The 24,155-nt window shown below is 34.5% G+C and overlaps 1 protein-coding gene across 1 annotated transcript in view; it reads left to right on the forward strand.

Annotated features, from left to right (window-relative positions):
* COL11A1 (collagen type XI alpha 1 chain) overlaps positions 1–24,155 on the forward strand; it is a 284,803-nt gene that overhangs the window by 172,975 nt on the left and 87,673 nt on the right. Inside the window, 5 exon segments of the mRNA XM_021000146.1 lie at positions 3,062–3,115; positions 10,457–10,510; positions 18,167–18,274; positions 18,799–18,888; positions 19,166–19,219. Coding sequence (XP_020855805.1) covers positions 3,062–3,115; positions 10,457–10,510; positions 18,167–18,274; positions 18,799–18,888; positions 19,166–19,219 — 360 coding nt within the window.

Consider the following 24,155-nt stretch of genomic DNA (forward strand, 5'->3'; position numbering starts at 1 on the left):
AAGTTCGCTATGTGTATTATAATCTATGTGTATACCACTCACAAAGTTTCAAGGCATCTACGATATTTGCAGATTAGAGAATTCCCAGAATGGGATTTGCCTCTACCCAGCAAATAGAATCATAGAATTTTAGAGTTGGAAGACATTTCAGAGATCATACAGTCCAACCCATGCATGAAAAAAATCACTAGAATATACTCTATTATGATTTGGTAGTGAAGTCTTTGGGAATTCATAAACATTCAAAATGAATGACTTGTATCACATAGTTAGAAAGTGGAAGAGATAAGACTTGAACCTAGGTCTTACTAATATCAAGACACTCTATTTACTACTCCTTGCTGCCATTTTAGACAATAAATACTGACAAAATAATACATCCTGACAGATTAGTGTCATGCACTAATAGTATATTATAGTCACACCTGAAGTGGGATCATAAGCTCATAGATTCATGACTACAAGGGATCTTAAAGGCCATTTATTTGAAGGAACAGTGACAAATCAATATGATATATTATAAGCTTTGTTGTGTGATAGATAAACCCTTCTTCTAGGCTAAGTAGTCCAAGACTACTTTTGATCTCAGATTTTTGTTAAATACATTTCTTACCATTATCTGGCCTTTTTAATAGGAAATTGTCCCCAGTGGCAGAGCAGATTAATTAATTAATATTATCAATTATTTCTTTAGGTAGCAGTTTGGCATGGGGAGAGAAACAATGAAAAGGAATCAGACAAAGAGAGCCGTGAATTCCTATCCTCTCTCTACAATCTGTAGGCTGAGTTGGTAGCTCTATCAGAAGTTGGGATAGTTAAAGCTAGAACCATTAAAAATGCTTATATCATTGCCATTACTGAAGGGCCTAGACTATGTCCCATACCTATTACTGTAGCACCATAGTAAGATGTAGCTTCTGGGAAAGAGGACTTGAATATCCTCGCTCAGGTGCCTTGATGTTTTTGCAAAGTACTTTAAGGCTCATGGGACAGAGAATACTTTTTTCTAGACCCAAATCCCATCATAGGTGAACTCAGACCATGATTTGCTTTCTGATCTGCCATACTGACTGTTCAAGACAAAATAAGGGAATTCATGAAGTAGTAGTACCTGGAGCACAACTGACACTGATCTACTCGATACCCAATGATGGGCCTAAAATCTCATTAACAAGGGTACTTCATCCAAAGATGTACATCTTCCCATCAATCTGTCACTGGAAGTCTACCCAGAATCTGGGGCTTTGCTTTATATTTATTCACACCGAGTGAAGTTTAGTATAGCATATACTAGAATTATATTCCAGTCAATGTAGTAGCATACTAGCATACAGGCATCATCAGTTATCCTTTGCTTTTGCTATTTGATTGTCCCATTGAATAGAGAGCTGGTCTTGAAGCCAGGAAGGCTTGGGTTCAAATCTCATGTCTGTGCAAATCACTTAACTTCTCAATACTGTAGGTAACTTTCTAAAACTACAAATTGTAAAGAATATGCTAATCTCTATTGGTAGAAGTGGTTTCCTCATCTGGATGTTCCCTATACCCATGAAACCTCAGTTCCTATATTTCAGATTTAACCAAGACTGTCCTAGGCAAACTGGGGCAAACTTTATTGTCACTGCTTAGAGGAAGAAATCTATCCTTTTGATGGAACTTTTCTATTCAGCTCAGACTGAATTTGCATTTAGGATGTGAAATAGAACAGTAAGTAAATCCTCCACAAGTTAAAAAGTTAGCTTAGAATCTATAAAAATGGCTCTTTTAGGGGGCAGCTAGGTGGCACGGTGGATAGAGCACTGGCTCTGGATTCAGGAGGACCTGAGTTTAAATCTGGCCTCACACATATAACATTTACTAGCTGTGTGACCCTGGGCAAGTCACTTAATCCCATTGCCTAGCCAAAATAATAATAACAATAATAATAATAATGGCTCTTTTATTATATTTTTTCTTTGTTCATTGAAAAGAGTGGCATGTTACTTTTCTTTTGGGGCAAAAAGGTCTAGGAATGTGTATTGGTCATAGATCTACTCATGAATCCAAACAGAGCTGTAAGCCCCTGATTGTTGGATCTGTGCATCACTCAATCAGCATTGCAGTGGAGGGCAAAATGATTATGAAGTGAATTCTTGATGTATCAATGCAGTGCCTCAAAATAAAACCAGGCAATGATTCAAATTGTTAAATACCTTTCATTTCCTTTGTAGCAATTTATGCTACACTGTTGAGCTGATTATTCAGCGCTCTCTCTCTCTCTCTCTCTCTCTTTCCTTAGACATAAAATAATAACTTGCTACTCAATGCTTAATTTGCATTATAGCTTCAGCAGGATTTCACAAGCCCCGTAAAGCAGAGCTCTTGTCTTTAGGGCTTGTTTTGGGTGGCATAACCTTTGATTGATGTTGAGTGAGTCTCATGAAAAAAAAAGAACAGTCCACTGTTTTTTGGAGGCTGTTTCACCCCTTTTCTTATTGTCAGTAGAAGTATCTGATGACCACTAGAGGACACTGTCCCTCTCTTTTATCTCAGTCTTCATGTACAGGCGACTGATGTTTCTGCAGATGGACTGAAGTAGAGACCAATATTTGAATAGTGTATATTGCATGAATTATCAGAAGTGTAACATGTCTACAGTGAAAAGAACCAATATGAATATAGTATTTTCTGATACATTTTTAAAAAAATCATTAACTGTAACAAAAAATACATACCAATTTTAACTGTTAAAAAAATCAGAAAAAGGTCCCTATTGCAGTTATCAATTTTTGGAACCATAAAAATGAAATATCAATTTGTAATTTTTCTAAGGCCATTTTCTGTAGTAGATGGATTGCCAGGAGCATGTGTTACTTTGTGAGCTATAATAAAATATAATTTCACAAAGTGCCAGACACGAACCCATTTATCAAATCAGCTACATATCTAAAAATATGCTATACCTGTGGAAATAAATCATGATAAAAAAATGTTAGCCTTAACCTTGTTGCAAGTTAAGCAAAAAAGCAGATGACTCTGAAAATCCCTAACATAATTTTACTTTTACTCTTTTACATTTCAGGGGCCCCCTGGAAAAGATGGACTTCCTGGGCACCCAGGACAACGAGGAGAAACTGTAAGTGAATCTGTTTTCCTACTTTAAACTTTTTCTACTTAAAAAAAATCTGTAAAATTAATTTTGAAAAAGAAAACATTTTAATAAACAAAGCAGCAAAAGAGTACTGATTTTATAAGAAACAATTTCTGTCACACATCTTTTTTCTTCACTTCTCTTCCTTTTTTTTTTTAAAGACTCACTTCATTTAAAGTCTGTCTCCACAAAGTGTTTACTAGATTAGAATGAAACAGATAAATTAATTCTGCTAAATCTATTGGAGGTAACAGTATGATATAGTGGAAAGAGCTTTGGATTTAGGTCAAGAGTTCCTTAGTTCACATACCGTCTTTGCCACTTTCTATCTTTGTGACCTTGGGCACATTGCTTCACCTTTTGAGCCTCATTTTCTTCATTTAAAAAATCAGGAGGGTTGGACTGCTGACCTCTAAGGTCTACTCTAGCCCTGAATCCATGATCCTATTAAGAAAGAAACAAAGATCACACACACACACACAAAAAAAAATTAGGAGGAACATTTCTGTGCTGAAGTAGACTAAGAAATTATAATAGTGACTGTGTTGATAGATCACTCTAACGTCTAAGGCTTTGGGTATGGTTGTTGATGTTGAAAGGAGTGATATTTCTTGGTGGACTTATCACAAAATGTAATATGATCCAAGATTATATGATCATATTTATATTTTTGTATAAATTTCTATAAATGCATTATTTTTATAACTTGCTTTTAAGGAAGTAGACTGTCCTAAGATTACACCTACTGGTGTATGTATAATATAATTATATTTGAAAGCGCTGAATTGATAAGCCTCAAATTAATATCTAGAAAGATTTTGTTGACATCACAAAACTGCTATTTCATCAAACCTATGAAAGATTTTGAGCTGCTATCATGTCTATCCCAGCACTGCTGGGGAAGTCCACAGATGGGTGAATCTATTCTATTTTTTTAGAGTTCAAGAAAACGTATTGTAAAAGTGCTTCATTGACACTTTCCTAATGAGCATGGACCCATTTTATCTACCAGCTAACCATGAAATGACCTATTAACCAGCTACAATATAATCCATCATAGCTACTTTTTTTCCAGATATATAATTTACATAGTAAAGGGATGATTTTTTTTTCCCACTAGAACTAAATGATTAAGCAGAAAGTCCCATTTTCCTTTCTAAAGAAAAATCCAGTGGTCTGGTATGTTGCCCAAAATCAATATCTTGACAATACTACTGATTACCTTTAACCAATTTTCCTTAGTAGATCAGAGAACAGATCCATGATTGACTGATATTAAGGGTAGGAAAATAGACTCCTGTTACTGCAGTCCTGCCAGTTTTGAAATATCTTAGGTTCATAGGTTCAGAAGTTTAGAGCTAACCAAGATCATAGAAGTCGCCTAGTACAAACCACTCATTTTATATGTAACACAGAATTGTATGCTTATGTGAGACAAATATTCTAAATGAGTTGTCTAAATGTATAGAATTGTGTCAGAGACCACTGTACTCGAAGAATAGTTGTGATTTCTACTGTAAGGGGAGTATGAGAAGGTCCATGCATGTAAGGATGCTTGACTATTGAGTTAGATTTCTATCTAACCTCCTTCTCCCTCCATTATTTCTGTTCTAGCTGTGTAATTATTTTTTTGGTAGAAGCTTAAAACAAAGCTGCTTCTCCAGTTGCTCTTAAGGAAGTTGGCTGTCCTAAGATTACACCTACTGGCTTAGTCACTTCCTGTTAAATGGATGTTACACAAAAGAGCATCACAAATAATAACTTACAAGTAAACCCATTGATATAGGCAAACAGAAGTCATAGAAATTATACAGACTAGAATACATCAGAAAACATACAAGAATCATTGAGGTTTTTAGATAAGAATGGGCTAAGCAAGGAAAAATTTTCTCTCCAAAGTCTCTAGGCAGGCAAGCTGGAAATCAGGCTTTTCCTATATGTCTATAGCTTCCAAGCTTCCAGAATCTTTCCATGTGTCTCTCCTGATAAGGCTTTCCTATCTGAAGCCACAAATGTCTCTCCATCCAAGATCTTTGGCACCAACTCTACCCCTTACGAAGGTCTGAAGTGTGTGTCAACATTCTCTCCATTGATTAGGAGTCACATCTCTTTCTGCACAGCAGCAGCACATAAAAGGCCCTACGCTTAGTTTGATTCTGGTTATATATAGATGAGGAAACTAATGTCCAAAGAATCATTGACTTGTTGAAGATCACACAGGTAGTGGCATAATGGGACACTGAACTTAGTTATCTGATTCCAAATATAATACTCTTTCCAGTATATCACATATACATATTCTAATTAATTTTAATCTTTATTGTAGATGGATTTTGTATTTTTGGGGAAGTTCTGTCAGCAGTAAAGTCTTTTTCTTTAACCAAGTGTGAATTTATAAGTTAAATAAAATATTAGTGTTTTTTTTTCAGTTTTGATACATCAAAGCCTGGAATTTCAAAAGCCTAATCAAGAATGATTTAGTCAAACAAAAGTGCAAAATTGTCTGGGCTTCCACACAGATGATATCTGCTTGAGGGACATAAGATTTATTTTCTGAAAGGATGCAGATCATTTTCATGTTTGCAAATACAGTTCCATCAAGTTTCAGCAGCCTTTTTTTTTCTTTTGAATGGGTAAATCAAGGTCTTATTTCAGGATGCTACCTCTAAAATATGTATAAACTGACATTTAAGGAAAATTCCAGTCACCTTGAAAAAATTAAAACACATCTAGAGCTTCTATGGTTTTCATGCAGTGTCTAAAATACAAAAGCTAAATTCATCTCTGGGAAAAAAAATGTGTTTCTGTTTCTGTGTGACTGTAAGATCACTTTAGTGCCAAGGATACTTGATGCTGACTTTCTGTCCTGCTCTCTGGGTTCCAAAGGCTGAAGAGTTGCTTCCTTATACTAAAAATGAGTCACTTCAGTTCACAAATGAAATTATGTGTGTGTGTGTGTGTGTACGTATGTATGTATATGTACATACATATACACACATGTATATATGTATATACACATACATACACAGACACACAGATATATACATATATGTATATATGTGGAAATTATGTGTGTGTACACACACACACACACACACACACACACACACATACACCAAATAGGTTACTTTCTAGGCAGCATGGCACAGTGGATGAAGAGCGAGGCTCAGTCAGAGCCAGGATCATCTGTGTTCCAGTCCTGCCTCTGGCATATGACTCTGGACTGAACCTTTTAGTACTTTAGGCAACTCTCTAAAACTTTATATTTGCTGAGAAAGGACCAACTATTATTGGTAAAAGAAGTTTCACTGGGGGGGGGAACAAATAAGTGGAGGATTTTAAGCTGAAGAATATACCTTATGATTATTAGAGTATTGGGGATCCACTTAAAAATCTAACTGCTCCTTTATTCCATTTTTTAATATATATAAGTTACTGAGTCAGTAAGTCAATAAGTATTTATTAAGCATCTACTATAAGCCAGACATTGTTCTAAGTGCTGGGGATACAAAAAGAGGCAAAGGACCCTGTCTGTCCTCAGGGAGCTCATAATGTAATGGAAGAGGCCAGAAACAAACAAATATGTACAAATAAGCTATATGCAGAATAAGGAGGAGATAATTAACAGAGAGGAGGCATTAGAATTAAGAGGATTAGGAAAAGCTTCCTGGAGAAAGTAAGGTTTTAAAGGTAATTGTTATTATATATAATTTATAATTTAATTATAATATATATTTATCTTATAATTTATTATAAAATAAATAAAATAAAATAAATTATAATTTACAATTATTAATTTAATTATAATTTATTCTTGTCCATCATTCTTGAAGAGGACCATGACATTAGGAAAGTGATGCCATGACTTGCAAGTGAATTGGATTTAAGTGAAGTAGGGCTGTGTAAAGTCACCAGCCTCACTCTCTCCTCCACAGTCATCTGGGTCCAGTGGCAAGACAGAGATCAGGAATTGAAGGGAGTAACCAACTGTTACAGCATATGGCCCTGGAGTCAAGAGGACCTGAGTTTAAATTTGACCTCAGACACTTACTAATTATGTGACCCTGGGAAAGTCATTTTACCCTGATTGCTTAATAAAAAAAAAAAGTAATTGAAGGAAGCCATGATGACATTAATAGATACTATTATTTACAAATTAATTCTCATATTATTGACAACTTGTCTTCAGCAAAATTGCCTTTGTCAATAATATATTAAGAAGATATATGAGGCTAACTTATTTAGCAGTTTTGAGCTTTAATTATCACTAATTAATGGATACTGTAGTCCATAGTAACATTTAATGGGTATACATTATCAATATATAAGGCGTTTGTCAAGCCACATGCTTTTATATTCACCTTCAGATCCCAGGACAATGGTAGCTGTATTCATAAATGGGATCTAGCTATGTGAATTTTTTCATCTGTTTTTAACCCTGAGAATTTCACTGAATGCTGAAATTCATTAAGGATGCAGCTAAAGAATTTCCATGCAAATGTTGTCTTCCCCTTAGAGCATTTGGAAAACAGATGGTTCTAAGACCAAGAGGACAATTTGGCCTTGCTACAGGGCAAATCTAGTTTTATCCTGAAAGTCTTGATTGAAATCTTTGATTGACTCCCAAATGATCTTAGTCTTCTGAAGATCCTCAAAATAGGAAATAGCTCAATATTGATGATTTCTTATTGGTGCAATCCAGGCCCTCTATAAATCCCCTTGCTTAGGGAAAATCTCATGTTTTCATTTTTTTTTCATTTTCGTAGGTTCCCATTGTGGTTGCATTTTTAAATAGCTATTTTTTGTCTCTTTTTAAAATGTTCAGGATTAGAAGTCTTATTTGGTTTTTTTTCTTCCAAATCTACAAATTTTGAAGATCTTATGTATATAGTTTTAAAATGTATTTAATATAATTTCTGGATTATTTAAATATCCTATTTAAATTCCTATTAGTCTTCTTGGATTATAATTGTATGTGTTGGTAGTTTTTTGAAGTCCACTTTCAAATCTGTCATCTGTTTATGGTTTTCTTCTCATGCTTTTTAACCTTCAAAATATATATAACTCTGTCAACTATACAAGTTCATATGAACCTTATTTATCTATAAGTTACCTTGGGCCAAATTTAATGAATTACACATGGAGGTTTTTTTGAGGGTAATAGGGAGCCCTGGATTCTTACCCCACCTTCTTAATGTTCTGGAAACCAGTCTTCTCAATTCTCCCTAAGAGCAATGGGAGAGACTCATCTATCCATCAAAGTCCTCATTTTCTCATCTGTAAATCAACGGAATTGAATGGGAAGATTTCTAAAGTTCTTAGCAGTTGCAAATCCTATAATGTGTGTACACACAGACACACACACACACACACACACACATACACCTATGTATGTATGTGTATATATATATATATATATATATATATATTTTTTTTTTAATAACATTTCTCAGTATATACATAGATATGGAAAAAATGATTTGGTCTCTGATTGGCCTCCCTTCTACCCTTTATACTTAAGGCACATTCCTTGTATGTAATTAATCATAAAGGGGAAACCAATTTTAAAAGCCATTCTTTTACTCATGAGCAATCACCTTGGGATAGTGACACTAATGAAATTCAAGAGAAGAATCAACTTAAATTACTCTCTTTTTAAAAACCTGAAACACTCTTTGACCATTAAAGATTCAAGGTTCTAAAAATTAGTTACTCAGATATATTTACATGATTTGATGTCAGATAAACTAGTAGAAAAGTGAAAATTTGGTAAATCAATTAATACCTTTATCTCCATAATGCTAAAACAACTGAAACAAAAAATGAAAAGAAAAACTTAGACTTAATCTTTTTTTTAAAATAAGTTCACTTTTATCAGCATTGACAGATACAGAATAAATAGAAACCTAATGGTATTAATGACTTTACAGAATAGGAGAAATATTTTGTCTTCAACAAACCACTAAATCCAATTTTGAACTTGGTATTGGAGTATTTATGCACATATATGTATACATATATCTTGATACGTAGATTGAAAATCAATTGAGAGATATCATCTGTAACTCCAATTTCCTTGATATAAGTAATTATATCCTTTGGTTAATAAATCTTTTGCAAAAGTTACGAATGTTTCATCTCATTGATATGAAGTGGACTCTAACAAGATTTTAAAATTATGTCCTTGAAGTGATAATCAGAAGTCAATTGATCAATTAGTCAATAAACATTTATTAAGTCCCTACTATGGATCAAGCAAAAAAAAAAAGCCATTTGTAATAACCTTGTAGGCCAAATTAATGAACAATAAAATACAAACTCTGTTAAAGCCCTGTGTCAAGCTTGTGTGTCATATGAACTAGATATTTCCCACTCCTTTCTTCTTTTTCTATTCATATTCTATTCTCTTTCCTTGATCCCTCCATCTCTTTCTTTTCCTTTGCCTCTCCTTTCTCTCCCTATTTCCCAATTTCTGCTTCTCTCCCACTGTTCATTTGGGCTTATAAAGCTAAGTATTTCAATTTATTCCTGAAATGGTATCCCATCATACTAATAACCATTCTTTTTATAAGCCTCTTTTAATTACTTGTTCCATTATATCAGACTGTTGGGATACAATTGTGCTGGGTATGGAATAGATAGTAGGAGGAATTACATTAACATCAAGAAAATTGTCTCCTGGTGATTCAGAACAGTAAATGATTCAAAAAATATCTAAATCACTTATTTGGATGACAAGTCCAGCACATGGGAATTCTATATTATGTTGCTTTGATACAAGCTTAGTTCTAAAATTGCTTGTTACTGTCAACCTTATCATAAACTTTCATTTTTGCTAAATTACTCCTATATCTCATCTTCTTACTTTATTCCTGTACTAGATTAGACATTTTCAGCTATTCACAAGATGTGTTTCCACACATCTATTCTGTACTTGTTTCTTTGTCTTTCCCACTGGTGAATACCTCTCTTCATTCTTTGGCTGTTTTCCCAGCCATTTTTTTTATTAGTCAATTTAAGAGGACTAGACCTTTGAACAAACTAAAACCTTAGCTAACTTATGTTATTAGCATAACCTAATGAATCTTTTTTCAGAAAAAAAGTCGGTGATAATTATAGTCAGCAAAAGATGGAGCTTTGGAAAATCTTATGATAGATACAGTATTTCAATTTTAAGTATCCATAAAAATGATGAATATGAAAACTTTTATAGCTTGAGAGTATATTCCTGAAAAAAACAACTTCCTTTTCAACTGTGAGCCATCCCATTATCTAATGTACTTTTTAATGCTATATAACTAATAAATATTATGTTTCATTCCTTAGGGATTTCAAGGGAAAACAGGTCCTCCAGGACCAGGTGGCGTTGTTGGACCACAGGTAGGTCATTTTACATTATATCCTTCAAGATTTTAGGATTTTCTGATACTTTATACTTTTAATTTCTCTGAACATGATACTTCTTGAGGATATTATTCATTAATATGATTAATTTTGGTATTTCAGATTGTACATTCGTAAGGTGATTTCAACAAATTCATCTAAGTCTACTTAATAATGCAATCAATTCTTAGTGAAGGGAAGGAAAAACTTGGATAATGAGAAGTATCAGATAATCCAAAAATTAAGTGTACCTTAGAATGAACTATAACACTTTTTTTTTGCCATAGGCCAGAATTCATTATATGAGGCTTCATCCAAGAAATTTTAATTAGCAAAGTACTCACTTACAATACTATCTTATAGCATTCACAGAAATAAACAAAAACAAACAAACAAACAAAAAAACCTTAATGATTAGAGCTGTCCAGAGGTAGAGTGAAATGCCTAATAATCTTCAAGCAAGTGCTAAATGACTACTTGTTGGCTGGGTTGTAGAAAAGACCCTTGTCCACCTATTGGCTTGTACCAGATAGCCTTTGGGGTCAGTTATGAAATTATGTGATGTACCTGCATACTCTGGTTTTTTTTTTCTTTTTTGATTTGGTCCAGACCTATGATTTCATTTAGTTAGGAAATTTCACTGTAGAAATTCTCTCCAGGGATGCATATCAACAACTTGCCTACAATTTACTATTAGAGAGTTTCTTCAGGATCCTGAGAAATTAAATGATTGGCCCATATTCACCCTATTATGCATCAAAGGCAACTTGAATCCTGGCCTTCCTGAGTTGCATTGACTCTATTACACTATCTTTTGATTTCCATATTAAAGTGAGAATTTCATGTTTGTAATATATTTTATTTATCCTCCCCTACCCAACAGATTTATCTTTATTTTATTTTTTATTTTTAAAATGACATTTAGTGTGGATTTCCTGAGACTGGAGTGTAAATTATTATTGCTGGATGATAGGTAATGTGTTCAAAATGCTCCAGGTAATATGAGTCCATAGATTTAATAATTATCATCTAGATATTTGAAAATTAATTCTATTTATCCCTCCACTACATACCACTTTGCCAACATCTTTATGGAGGTGACTTAAGTACTGAAAAGCTTGACTGTTAAGATGTATCAAGTTAAAGGAAGCAGCTAAAAACAGGAACTATTTTTTATCTATTTCTGAAAAGTAGTGAATATTCAGGGTTAAATTTTGATGTGTAATTGATTTGAAGTTCAAAAGATTTATGGAATTATACCTGAGGCTGGAATTTCACTCCTGCTAATGAAATACTGTTGGGGAATGAGTAGCTGCTGAAGAATCTAAGAACAAAAGTAAACTAATCAGAGTGTGTGTGTGAGTGAGTGTGTGAGTGTGTGTGTGTGTGTGTGTGTGTGTGTGTGTGTGTTTAAAAAACAACTTGAACAATATATATGCCTTGGGAATATGACATAAAATATAAAAGTTCTATGCCTGGGTTCTGTGCCATCATTCTCATTATTCACTAAGAGAGAAAAACAGAATCCAACTTACTCCCCTTTGGATGCACACAATAGAAAGAAAATGTGAATTTCCTTGTGTTAGATCGGTTCTCCATTGCTTTGCTATTCATCAGTTTTAATTAAGAGCAGTACTGCCTAAAGGGCATGCTACTGAGGTTACTACTAAGATAAAGATTTATTTTTAACCTATGGCAAACAACTTCAAAATCTGCTTTCAGGGAGAATATTATAAAAAAGATAGAATAAGACCTATTCCTTTTATTTGGAATACTTGAGGAAGAGAAAGGCAACACAGTAGAATAAGAATATAAACATTATGTGACTTATCTGAATCTTTCTAAACCTCAAACCTTATTTTGATATCCTCTCATGCCTAGTTGGAAGTAACTAAAACTGGTGAAGGTATGTGTTATCTATTCCCTCTCTTCAAGCAGAAAAAAACAGCAAGTGTGCTTTATTGAGTATGCATCTTTACTGAATTGTTACCATTTATTGGAGCTTTATAAAGCCCAGCCTTTTCTTGTTTCAAATGCAGGCAGGATTTTGTGGAAGATCAAGGAAGTGGTTTCACGGGAGTTACATCTATTGCAATAATTAATATTCCTACTATTCCCTTTATATAGCAACAAAGATCTTTCTCATTTTTGCCTTGATGAGAGCACCCATTCAATTGTGAATCAATTATATTCCCAAGGGATAGTAGTGTCAGAGGGAAGCAGTATCATGTAGGAGAAAGAGCCCTAAGATTAGAGTCAAGAGCTGGGTTTGAATTTGGGCTCTGCCACTTGCCTTTGTGACCTTGGGCAAGTCACTTAACTTTCTAGCTTCAATTAACATGTCTCTAAAATGAAGGGACAGGACTGGATGACTTCTAAGGTGACTTTCTGATCCAATTGAATTAAATAAAATGGAATTTAATAGGAATAAATATAAACTCACACATGGGTTAAAATCAACTTCACAAGGAAAAAAATGGAAGGAGCATGGCTAGATACAAGTTTGGGTTGAAAAAAAATCTGAGCACTTCAGTGGACCACAGGCTTTTTATAAATGAACAGTGATAGGAGCACTAAGAAAGATAATATAATCTTAGTCTTCATTCTAAGAGGTGTACAGCAAAGACTAATGTCCTTGGTCAGGCCACATCTAATATGTTGTCTTCAGGTCTTAGTGACCCATTTTGGTAGAACAGCCATAAAATGGAAAGTGTCCCAAATGTTCAACAAAGGGTATTAAAGAGCCTTGGTTTCATAATATATGAGTTGATGAATTAATAATATTATGACTGGAGATATTTAAGCTTACCTGTTAGAATGCAAATTCCTTGAGGGCAGGGGTAGTTTCACTTTTGTCTTTGTAACCCTCATTCTTGTTGTTGTTGTTCTTTTTCAGTCCTGTCCTGTCCTACACTTTGTGACTCCATGGACCATTGTATGCCAATACTGTCCATAGGGTTTTCTTAACAAAGACATTGGAGTGGTTTGCCATTTCCTTCTCCAGTGGATTAAGGCAAAGAGGTTAAGTGACTTGCCCAGGGTCATATAGGTAGTAAGTGTCTGAGGCTGGATTTGAACTCAGGTCTTCCTGACTCCAGGCCCAGCACTCTATCCACTGATCCACCTAGCTGCCTCCCTAGCATTTAGCATGATGCTGAGATGCTTTTTGTTTATTGAGAAGGAGGAGGCGAGAACATGATTGCTAATAGGAAAGGCATCATGTAAAAAAAAAAATTATTCAGCTTTTCCCCATAAGATAGAGCTACAAGTAATGGGCAGAAGTTGTGAAGAGACAAATTTAAGCTTGATATAATGAAAAAAAACTCAGGAAAAGATAGAACTGTTCACAGGGAAGAATTAACTACTTAGAAAGGTCATTGGTTCTTTCTCATTGGAGACCTTTAAGCAGAGGCTAAATGGTCATTTGGCAGGTACACTGGGAAGCTAAATCTTGTTTTGGATTAATATCCGGGATACTCCTGACATCCCTTCTAAGTCTTCATTTCTGTGAAATGCTAAAATCAATTAACACATTTATTCAGCACTGTTATGTGATATTGAAGTAGAGATTGCATCATTTGCATGAAATTCCAGAAATCATAAAATTAAAAAGTACCTTAAGACTGGAAGGGTCAACTAGATGGAACTACTGCCTTCAGGTGGAACTGTGCTTCAAACATCCCAGCCACCAGCAAGTATTTCATGGTCCTTAACAGACTTACAGAGAATAACACTATACAAGATGACTAATCAAAACATTCTATTGCTGAACAGCCTTGTCCTGAAATTCTTCTTTAGACTTCAATGAAATCTCTCATGCTTTACCTTAAATCCATTTTCTTTTGTTTCATGCTAAGTGGAGCTAGAGCACAGCTGGTCAGCCTTCTTTTGCCATAACAAGTTTAAGTGAAAGCTGATTAAATGGCAGCACCACAAAGTAGCAACTCTCTGGAGGCACTTAAATGACCTGACATTTTTCAATGTGGCATTTGCTGCAACTGAATGCAGCTGGCTATTTATTTCCAGTAACCTCCAGCAAGTGGAAATCCCATCTCCCTGGCTTCAGGATTCCTCAGGCAGGCATCTCAGAATTCACCTGGAGGAATAGGGATCATGGTTAGTTTGGGGTCAGGGAAGTCATTGATCAGGAGGATTTGTTTAGGGGGCTGATTTTAGTCCCTGGAATTCCCACATACACATAGGTGATTGCAAATTTAAGAATTTGGAGTATCTGGGTCAATTTTTATATCACCCCAATAAGTGATTTATTGAATCTTTCCTGTTTTTGTTGTTTGTTTTGTTTTGGTCTAGATCTATGATTTCATCAGGAATAGGGAACTCTCTTATAAAGAAACTTTTATCTACTTATGCAGATTAATAGTTTTTTATTTTTTATTTTTATTTTATTTTTTTTACAAATTAGAGATATAGACAATTGCCTCAGGGACTCAAACATTAAGTGGTTTGTCAGTATGGGTTACAAGTAGGACTGGAACACAGGTCCTCTTGACTCTAAGTCTTACAAATTTCTTTACTTCTCCTCTCCAGATGGATGTGACTGGGCTAGGTCCATAAGAAAAACTCAAGACTAGAAACTAAGTCCATAGCTCATATACAAAACACATTTGTGAAGGTGGGAAGCAGGAGAGCACTTGACGAAGCCAGTTTGTGCAAAAGGAAAGGCCTAAACAATGAACGCTTGTGTAGATATCGTGCTAATTCTCCAAGAAATACTCTGGATCCTAAGCCCATCGACATGAAAAATGTTAAAAAATAATATGTCCTATTCCTTTGAGCACTATTTTAAGTTCTCAGCCAGTTAGTCAACTTTCCCTAATCTGATTCTCTTAGAGACAATTCATATTGGACTCCAGAATTGAAAACAATGTTATTGAATTTGAGAATCTTAGAGTTGGTAGAAATCTTAGACATTTCTAAATCAAACTCCCATGCTTTCATTGCCATATTAGGCAATGCATTCCATTTTGGGACATTGTTAGAAAGGTATTTCTCATATTGAATCAAATTCTCCCTGCCTTTTCCTGACAGCTATTGCTTTCAAGACTATTAAGCCTATAAAGCTTCTTTGAAGAAATAACCCTTTAAAAATGTGAAAATAGTTGTCATGTCTTTTTCTCTCCCTGAAGAAATATATTCACACTCCTTTTTTGTCATGAGGCATGACATGGTTGTTTGATGATTTCTAAACCAATCAAAGTTCTCTTCACCCTCTTTTCTGCATTCTAAGAGACATAGAACGTCAGAATTGAAAGGGACCTCAAAGATCAAGTAATTTAACCCATTCTGAACAGGAATCTTCTCTGTGATGTCCTTTACCAGTTAAATGGTAATCTAATTCTCTCTTGAAAATCTCCATTGATACCAATCTATGGAGAGCTTTGAATGTTTCATGTTGGGTAGTTTTCTCAAAAAGGAAAAAAAAAATAATTGAGCCTTTTGTTGAGCCAAAATCTATCTCTCTGTAACTTCTACTCATTGCTTGTAATGATGTGCCCTGAAGTAAAGCAAAACAAATCAAAATCTTATTCACACAGCCTTTTATGTATTTGAAGACAGCAGTGACATCCACTTCAACATTTTCGTCTCCAAACTAAACATCCATATTACCCTCAATCAGTTTTTGTATGGAGTAGTTTCAAGCTTCATCCCAGTTACCCTCCACCCTCCTTTGGATGGTCTTCTGTTTTTCAGTTTCCTTCTTAAAATGTGGGTATCAGAACTAATGGCAGATAGTAACTAACCAGAGCAGAGGTCTGCAACCTCCCTTTTTAGACACTATACTACCATCAATATTTTTGTTGTTTTTCAGTCATGTCCAACCTTTGGGGGCCCTATTTGGGATTTTCATGGCAAAGATACTAGAGTGGTTTGCCATTTCCTTCTCCAGCTCATTTTACAGATGAGGAAACTGGGGAAAACAGGATTAATCCAGGGTCACACATCTAGTAAATGTCTAAGGCCAGATTTCAACTCAGGAAAATGAATCTTCCTGACTCCAGGCCTGGCACTCTATCCACTTTGCGAACTAACTGTCCAGAATATTTCTTTCTTTTCTTTTTGTTACCATGTTATGCTGCTGGCATTAAACCCAAAAAAATTTAATCTAACAAACATTTATTAAACACCAATGCAATACCACCTAATGAGAAATTACTAAGTACCTACTATATGTGTAGAGCTGTGTTAGGCACTAGAAATACAAGAACAAAATGGAGAGCAATCTGTTACAAAAAACAGCAACAACAACAACAACAGCAACAACTTATATTTAACCAGGGGTATACAACAGGTAAACAGATGAGTATGTACGTTAACATTTGAGAAGGAAGACATATTATAAGATGTAGTTCCTGAGCTCAGCCTTGAATGAAACTAAGGATTCGAAGAGACAGAAGAAAGGAAAAAGTGTGTCCCAGGCATGGCCCTCTTTATTAACAAAGGACACACAACATTAACAACAGGAACAAGTGATGGAATGCTGAGGACAGCAAGTACATCTATCTGGCCATAGCGTAGAATAGGAGACTTTTAAACAGTGTGGAATAAACATGGAAAGAGAGGTCAGTGAGCAAGCCAACAAACTGATTAGAACCAGATAGTGAAAAACATTAAATGTAATGCTCAGGAACTTGGAGTATTAAGTAAATATTTCTTCATTGATTGGATTTCCTAACATACTCGTAAAGGATAAATCCTTTCACATTTGTATTTGTATGCTCGTTTTTATTTTTTTGACATGTACTGCCCCGGCTTGCCCTTACTTCTCAACTTAAGTAAAACCACTTCAAATTAAATCCTGAGTTTTGTCTGCAAAGATCCTGATATCTTCTGTGAAAAATAGGTTGAAAAAATAATGAAAGAAAATATAGAAATCAGAATCCTGTCAGTACTGCAGAAGTTGATGGTTGACATTGTTTATTCTTTTTTTTTTCTTTTTGGTAAGGCGATTAAGGTTAAGTGACTTGCCCAGGGTCACACAGCTAGTAAGTGTCATGGATCTGAGGCCAGATTTCAACTCTAGTCCTCCTAACTCTAAAGCTGGAGCTCTATCTACTGCACCACCTAGCTACCCTGACATTGCTTATTCTTATGAACCTGAGAACCACACAGATGGCCTTATAGTAGCTTCTAGTAGTGACCAAATATTGAGAATCAATGATTTTCTTAAAATCCATTTTAAGGGACTCAAATATGTCGATCAACAAGGAATTGCCAAATGGCGATGTGTGCTAGGCTGGGTGAAGTGCTGGGTATACAATACAATCAGAAAGAAAGTCCTGTCCTTTAAGAAACTTATATTCTAATGAAGGAAGACAACACATAAGAGGAAACTAAAGAGGGATAGGAGAATATGGGAAGGCATTCTAATAGAGGCCATGGTCGAGGAAGTCCAGAGTATAGCCTAGAGAAAATGAAGACATGGCTAGCCTGAGCGATCTCCTTAAATGGAGGTTCTGGAAGGAGCATTCCATTCAGAGGGAGAGGCCAAAAGGGTGTCATGTATTGCCATTATGGGAGTTACAATAGTGTTATGTGCTTCCAGGATGAGATTTCTAGGGAATGGCATAAAGTATCTGTTTCTCAGGTGCATATTAGCAGTCATTGTACTGAGTTTTTCTTTAATTAATTCAGGGTCCAACTGGTGAGACTGGTCCAATAGGTGAAAGAGGTCATCCTGGACCTCCAGGGCCTCCTGGTGAGCAAGGACTGCCTGGTGCAGCTGGAAAAGAGGGTGCAAAGGTAATATATGGATTTTTAAGTGAGTGATTAAGCTTTAGACTTCAGCCTATTGTTTTTCTATAACCATTTGCACATTATCCAGTCCTTCTGTAAATAATGAAATACCAGAGTTATAAAAATATACAAATTATAAGGAAAATATTTTATGTGAGTCGACTTCAGAAGATGGTTATCTTTTTAAAAATATATGCTTTATTTAAAAGATAGCTATAAAGGAAATTTGGTTCTATTATTATTATATTTATACTAAATTAACTGAAAAAATAATCATGTTTTCAATAGCTTCTATAAGATAAGCTCTTATATTTATATTAATGTCATACTCAATTTATCTCAGTTGTTTATATTTGCCTCTAATTGTGTGTACCTGCCATTTTGTTTAATACATGTAGCTTCCTTTGAATGTGTTCATCCTTTGTCCAATGCCAAGATTTAATGTTCAATTACGGTGGGCATAATCATGGCTTAATAATGGCAATAGTCAATTTATTCTCTATTCTCAAATGCTTATAACATCTTCATAGGGTGACCCTGGTCCTCAAGGTGTCTCAGGAAAAGATGGACCACCAGGACTTCGTGGTTTCCCAGGAGAAAGAGGTCTTCCTGGAGCTCAGGTACTATGAACATATAGATAAAGAATAAGAATTAAGCTTAATACTGAGACATTTTGTTTTCTTGGATCTTAGCTAAATGAAGACTCATTGTTCATAAATATGATTGCAAAATAATGAAGTCTTGTGTTTCAGTTGTCTTATTAATTTAATTTTATCTAAAAACTAATCATATTTGCTCTTCAAAATCCTTTGGGTAGACAGTTTTCTTTCCTTACGAATCATAATCTCCTTCCTTTTTATATTCTAGTCATCTATATTCAATTTTCCTTTCCTTTAGGGTGCACCTGGACTGAAAGGTGGAGAAGGTCCCCAGGGTCCCCCTGGTCCACTTGTAAGTAATATTAATAAATCATTCTTCTAGACATTTTAATAAATGATTATATTTAATTGTTTTCATGCTATTATGATTTCATTGACACAGTGTATGGGGCTATAGGTAACTTATGTCAGTGAAATCAATTGATTGGTTTCTAGTAATTATATATGCTAATGAGTATATAAACATAAAAGATTTAGGGTGACTAAAATATTGCTTACCACTGCTACTACTGGGAAGAAGTTTCCTTGCTTCTTAGCAGCTTCCAAGGAGATAAATAGGTTTTAAGAGCAATAGAAATCCTCAGTCACCACATTTCTGGAAATATAAATGTAATATCTTCACTAGATTTATATATTTTCATTAATTTCAATATCTTGTCACAAAAAGATCCTCTTCATATTTTATGAACCAAATGCACTTAGATTGAGTCTGTATCCTTTATGAGTTTCTAATTTGACAAATGACATAAACAATTTCCACATAAGCATGAAAGGTAATCATCTAAATAGATTATGAAGATTGCCTTATTTAACTCAAGTAGCATCATAAAATCATGAGAAGATGGGTAAATCACAGATAATATGCTCATTTATTTCTTCTTTTGAAAAAAAAATTTTTCTTGCTTATTCATCTGCATTCTCTCGGGTCTTAAAGTATCCTTAGTAGTAGTCTCTTGAATGCTTTAAAGATTTAATGCATTTATGATTCCCAGAATCTCAGAGAACATTGGGATGTAGAGATCAGGACATTAAGACATAGAGATCATGTGATCCAACCTTCTCATTTTAAAATAAAGAAACTCAGACTATTTCCAGGGTAAAAAAACCTAACATTCTTGAAAAGTCAAGTAGAGGGCATAATTATAAGGATAAACAAAATAAGCAAACATTTTGGCTGTTTAAGTAGTTAACGATTTATCTATAAGTCATTAGAAACAGAATACAAAACTGCAGATGTTGAACATTTGCGATCTCAGAATTATAGATTTAGAGATGGAAAGAACTTTAAAGCATCTAAACGAAACGCCTTTTAAAGATGAGAAAATTGAAGGTCAGAGAGTTTGTGATGTCTTCAACATTGTGCAAGGGGAAAGTAAATGGCACAATTGAATTTGATCCCAGGTATTCTGTCATATATGCGTACTCACAGAAAGCAAAAAAGATGGAGCTGCAAAAAAAAAAAAAAAAAGAAAAATCCCATAAAGAATCCAAGATTTGGAAAAGACCTGGGGGGCCTTCTCATAATTCTGCCTACAGTGTCCTTAACAGGTAGTCATCCAGTCTCATAGAATCATTGGCTTAGAGCTGTAAGGAATCCTAATGGTCAGTAGGAACAACCTCCTCATTTTTACAGATGAGGAAACTGAGGAAAGAGAGGTTAAGGGACTTCTCCAGGCTCTCATAAGTAATACTTATCTGACTCAGGTTTGGAATCTAGCTTTTCCTAATTTCAATTCCAATACTACATGCACTAAACAGGGCTGTCTCTCTTTCTAAAGAATTCAGATGCTGGAAAACTAACTGCTTCATGTGAAAATCTCCCCTTTTCACACAAGCTGAAATCCGTTGGTTTTTTCCTTATTGTTCAGTCATTTCAGTGCTGTCTGACTCTTTGTGACCCCATTTGGGGTTTTCTTGGCAAAGATACTAGAGTGGATTGCCACTTCCTTCTCCAGCTCATTTTACAGATGAGGAAACTGAGGTAAACAGTCATATAGGTAGTAAGTGTTTGATGCCAGATTTAAACTCAGGTCTTCCTAATTTCAGGCCTGGCACTCTATCTACTTAGCTGAAATTTACATTCCTACAATCTCTATTCACTGATCTCTTCTACCTGACACCCTTCTCCCCCAGATTTAAGGCCAACATCTTGCCTTTCTAAGCTAATCATCCTCAATTCCCTAAATTTTATTTATATAATACTTTTTTTGATTCACTTTCAGTGTTTCTCCCCATTGTGTCTTTTGGCTATTCAAAATGAAGAGGTTTTTTTTGTTTGTTTTGATTTGTTTTTTTAATAGACATAAGTCATATTAGCATGCTGATGTTAATCCTTCCCCAGTCTGAATTGTTCTATAAGTGTCTAATAAAGTGTGTTGAGCAGATCATCATGGTGAATACACAGAGATGAAAGAGATTTCACTGTTTTAGAATTAGGACTCACCCAATTATAGAGGTGAGAATGAGGAAACCGAAAGTGTTTTTTGGCTTTAATTTAACTTATCCAATGTTCAAGCCTTCAACTATGGTGCTGCCATGATTGTTCAGAATGCCTTTAGGTTTTACTAGATTTTTAGGCTTAAATATTTCAAATACTTGGAACTGTCAGTCATTAGAGAGTTTAGAAATTAAACATGTTAATTATATAACATTTGGAAAGGAAGAGGCAGAAAAAAATGTGCAAAGGAACTTCATATACTTACTTTTTTACTGGTATCTTTAATAGGATCTTTTTTTAAGCTTATGTTTCTATTCTTTGGCTTTACGATGTTACATTAGAATGGAATGCTGATGAGATAGCTCCCTCTTTGCCTCTCTCAGACACTTTACACCACCTCATTAGTCCATAAAATAACCAAATAATACCCTTTTAGAAGACATAATTTAGGCTCTCTATTTGCCTAGTGAAAGCACGGAAATATGCAGCTGTGCCTTACTAATAAAAGTCCATGGCTATTCTTTTTTTTTTTTAACTCTTGTATGATAATAAGAAAATATATGCTGAAATAGTATGTCAGGTGGCAAGACAGGTAATTGGTATATTTTAAAGAATTATTTTGGGGGGGAAAGAAACTACGGGGAGATAGCCCATGAACAATTATTTGAAAATGGTTAGCCAAACTGCTGTGTGTGTGTGTGTGTGTGTGTGTGTGTGTGTGTGTGTATCTGTATATGTGCACACACTTATATAAACACAGGTATGCATGGATATATTTCTCTGAAATGTCAAATCAGCATGACTTTATGTTTAGGGAATGTAAGGATAATCTCATTTAAATGCGTCCAAGGCAAAATTCAGCATTCATGGAAGTAGTCCTTGAAAAAAAGATGAATGTTGACTAAAGGAGATGATGGGGAAAACATTTCTGATTGGGAGAATGTGCATTCAGACCGAGCAAACTTCTGTGGTCAAAAAGAACATGTTTTGTTTAGAGAAAAGGAGAAAACACAATATGACTGAAGCAACAGGTGTAAGTAGAGAAATAGTGGAAATTAAAATAAGAAAGGCACATTGAGATCGTTGACTAAGTAATTTAAATTACATTTTATAGATTAATCAGGATGTATCCCAACTGGAATTAGCATGATTTTATACGTCAATAAACATTTACTATAAAAATATCAACATATAAGCCTGATTTATTGTTTAACAAAACAACTAAAAAAGTTGAACATCCACTGGTTTTCAGTCAAGCAACCACTGCCGCTTATTTCCCTAGAACCATATAATTTACTTTTTGCTCAATTGTCCAGTCAAAGACACTTAGAAAATTCTACCAGACATGTTTTATTCTCTTTAGCTTGTGAGTACAGCCCCATGGCAAATATTTATGTATGTGTGTGTATACATGTGTATGTGTGTATATATATATATATATATATATATATATATATATATATATGTATATATATATATATATATATATGTATATATATATATATATATATACATGTGTGTATCCCTCTTTAGTTAGAATAGTAAGAAAATAAACTCAGATTCAAAGCTGAGAATTTCCTGGTTCGTAATATAAGATCATTGATACATTATTACGATATCATTCATGAAGTCACACATGATTTTAAAAAATGTCTTTAGCCAGGGCAATTAAATTCATAAAAGCAAAACCTATTGTCAAAGCTTGCCATAAAGGAGACTCTATCTGGATAGAATTTTTAAAAAAATAATAATAATAATGTGGGAAATACATTTTCTGAAAGATTTTTCCTCTGCAGTATTATCTTTTTTTTTTTCTTTCACTTTTTGGTGAGGCAATCCAGGTTAAGTGACTTGCCCAGAGTCACATGGCTCATAAGTGTTGAATGTCAGAGGTCAGATCTGAACTCAGGTCGACTCCAAGGTCTGGGCATTCTGTATCCACAGTGCCACCTAGCTGCCCCTCAGTATTCTGTCTTTCAGAAATATTCAGATTCCTCAGTTTTTTTCTGCTCCATTGTGAATTAAGGTTATTCAACATCTGAGCATAGATCATGCATTGTTAACAATATCAGATTTTCCTAATTAACCTGGTTGGAGTTTGTCCTTTAAAGAAAGCAGTGAGCTATGTGTGGTCATTTTTCTAGGAGTCTAATCCAACTGACCACTGTGTAATTAATTTGGTCAAATAACAATTGATTACAAGTAAAATGAAAGTTTATTTGAGGCAGGTGATAGATTAAACTTGCACTTCTCTTTTTCTTTAGATCCTGTTCCAAATGATATTTTTCTTTCATTAGATTAGATATGTATAAAAATCATGTTTAATTAATTGTTTCTATTATTTTAACTGAGAACATTTTTTAAAAAGTCATATTAAAAAAAAACCCAAACAAAAAAAAAAGTCATGTCAAAAAAGTAGCAAAATATCTCTATCTAACACAGAACTGGTTATGCTTGAACAGACCTGTATTGGCTTTTTCTCCAAGACAAAGTTCGTATGGCAGCTGCCTGAACTCTGGAGACCAAATTCTAGAGTCAATACCAGACATCAGGGAACATGTTTTGCCAATTCAACTTTCATTCAGTGACACAAATATCAGAGGATGTTGTATACAACACCTGCAACATTGGGGGTAATTAATCTAAAGAAGAAGATAAAATATATGCAAAATATTTGAGGTGTTTAAATTTGATGAAATATCAAACTTCATAGCCTCTTGAGTGATCATTATTTTCAATAATTGTGCGTGATAATATTTACCAAGTATCTTGATTATCTGAAGAATGAAAG

The sequence above is a fragment of the Phascolarctos cinereus genome, unplaced genomic scaffold (genome assembly GCF_003287225.1).
Source record: "Phascolarctos cinereus isolate Bilbo 61053 unplaced genomic scaffold, phaCin_HiC Scaffold_5;HRSCAF=322, whole genome shotgun sequence".
Lineage (NCBI taxonomy): Eukaryota > Metazoa > Chordata > Mammalia > Diprotodontia > Phascolarctidae > Phascolarctos > Phascolarctos cinereus.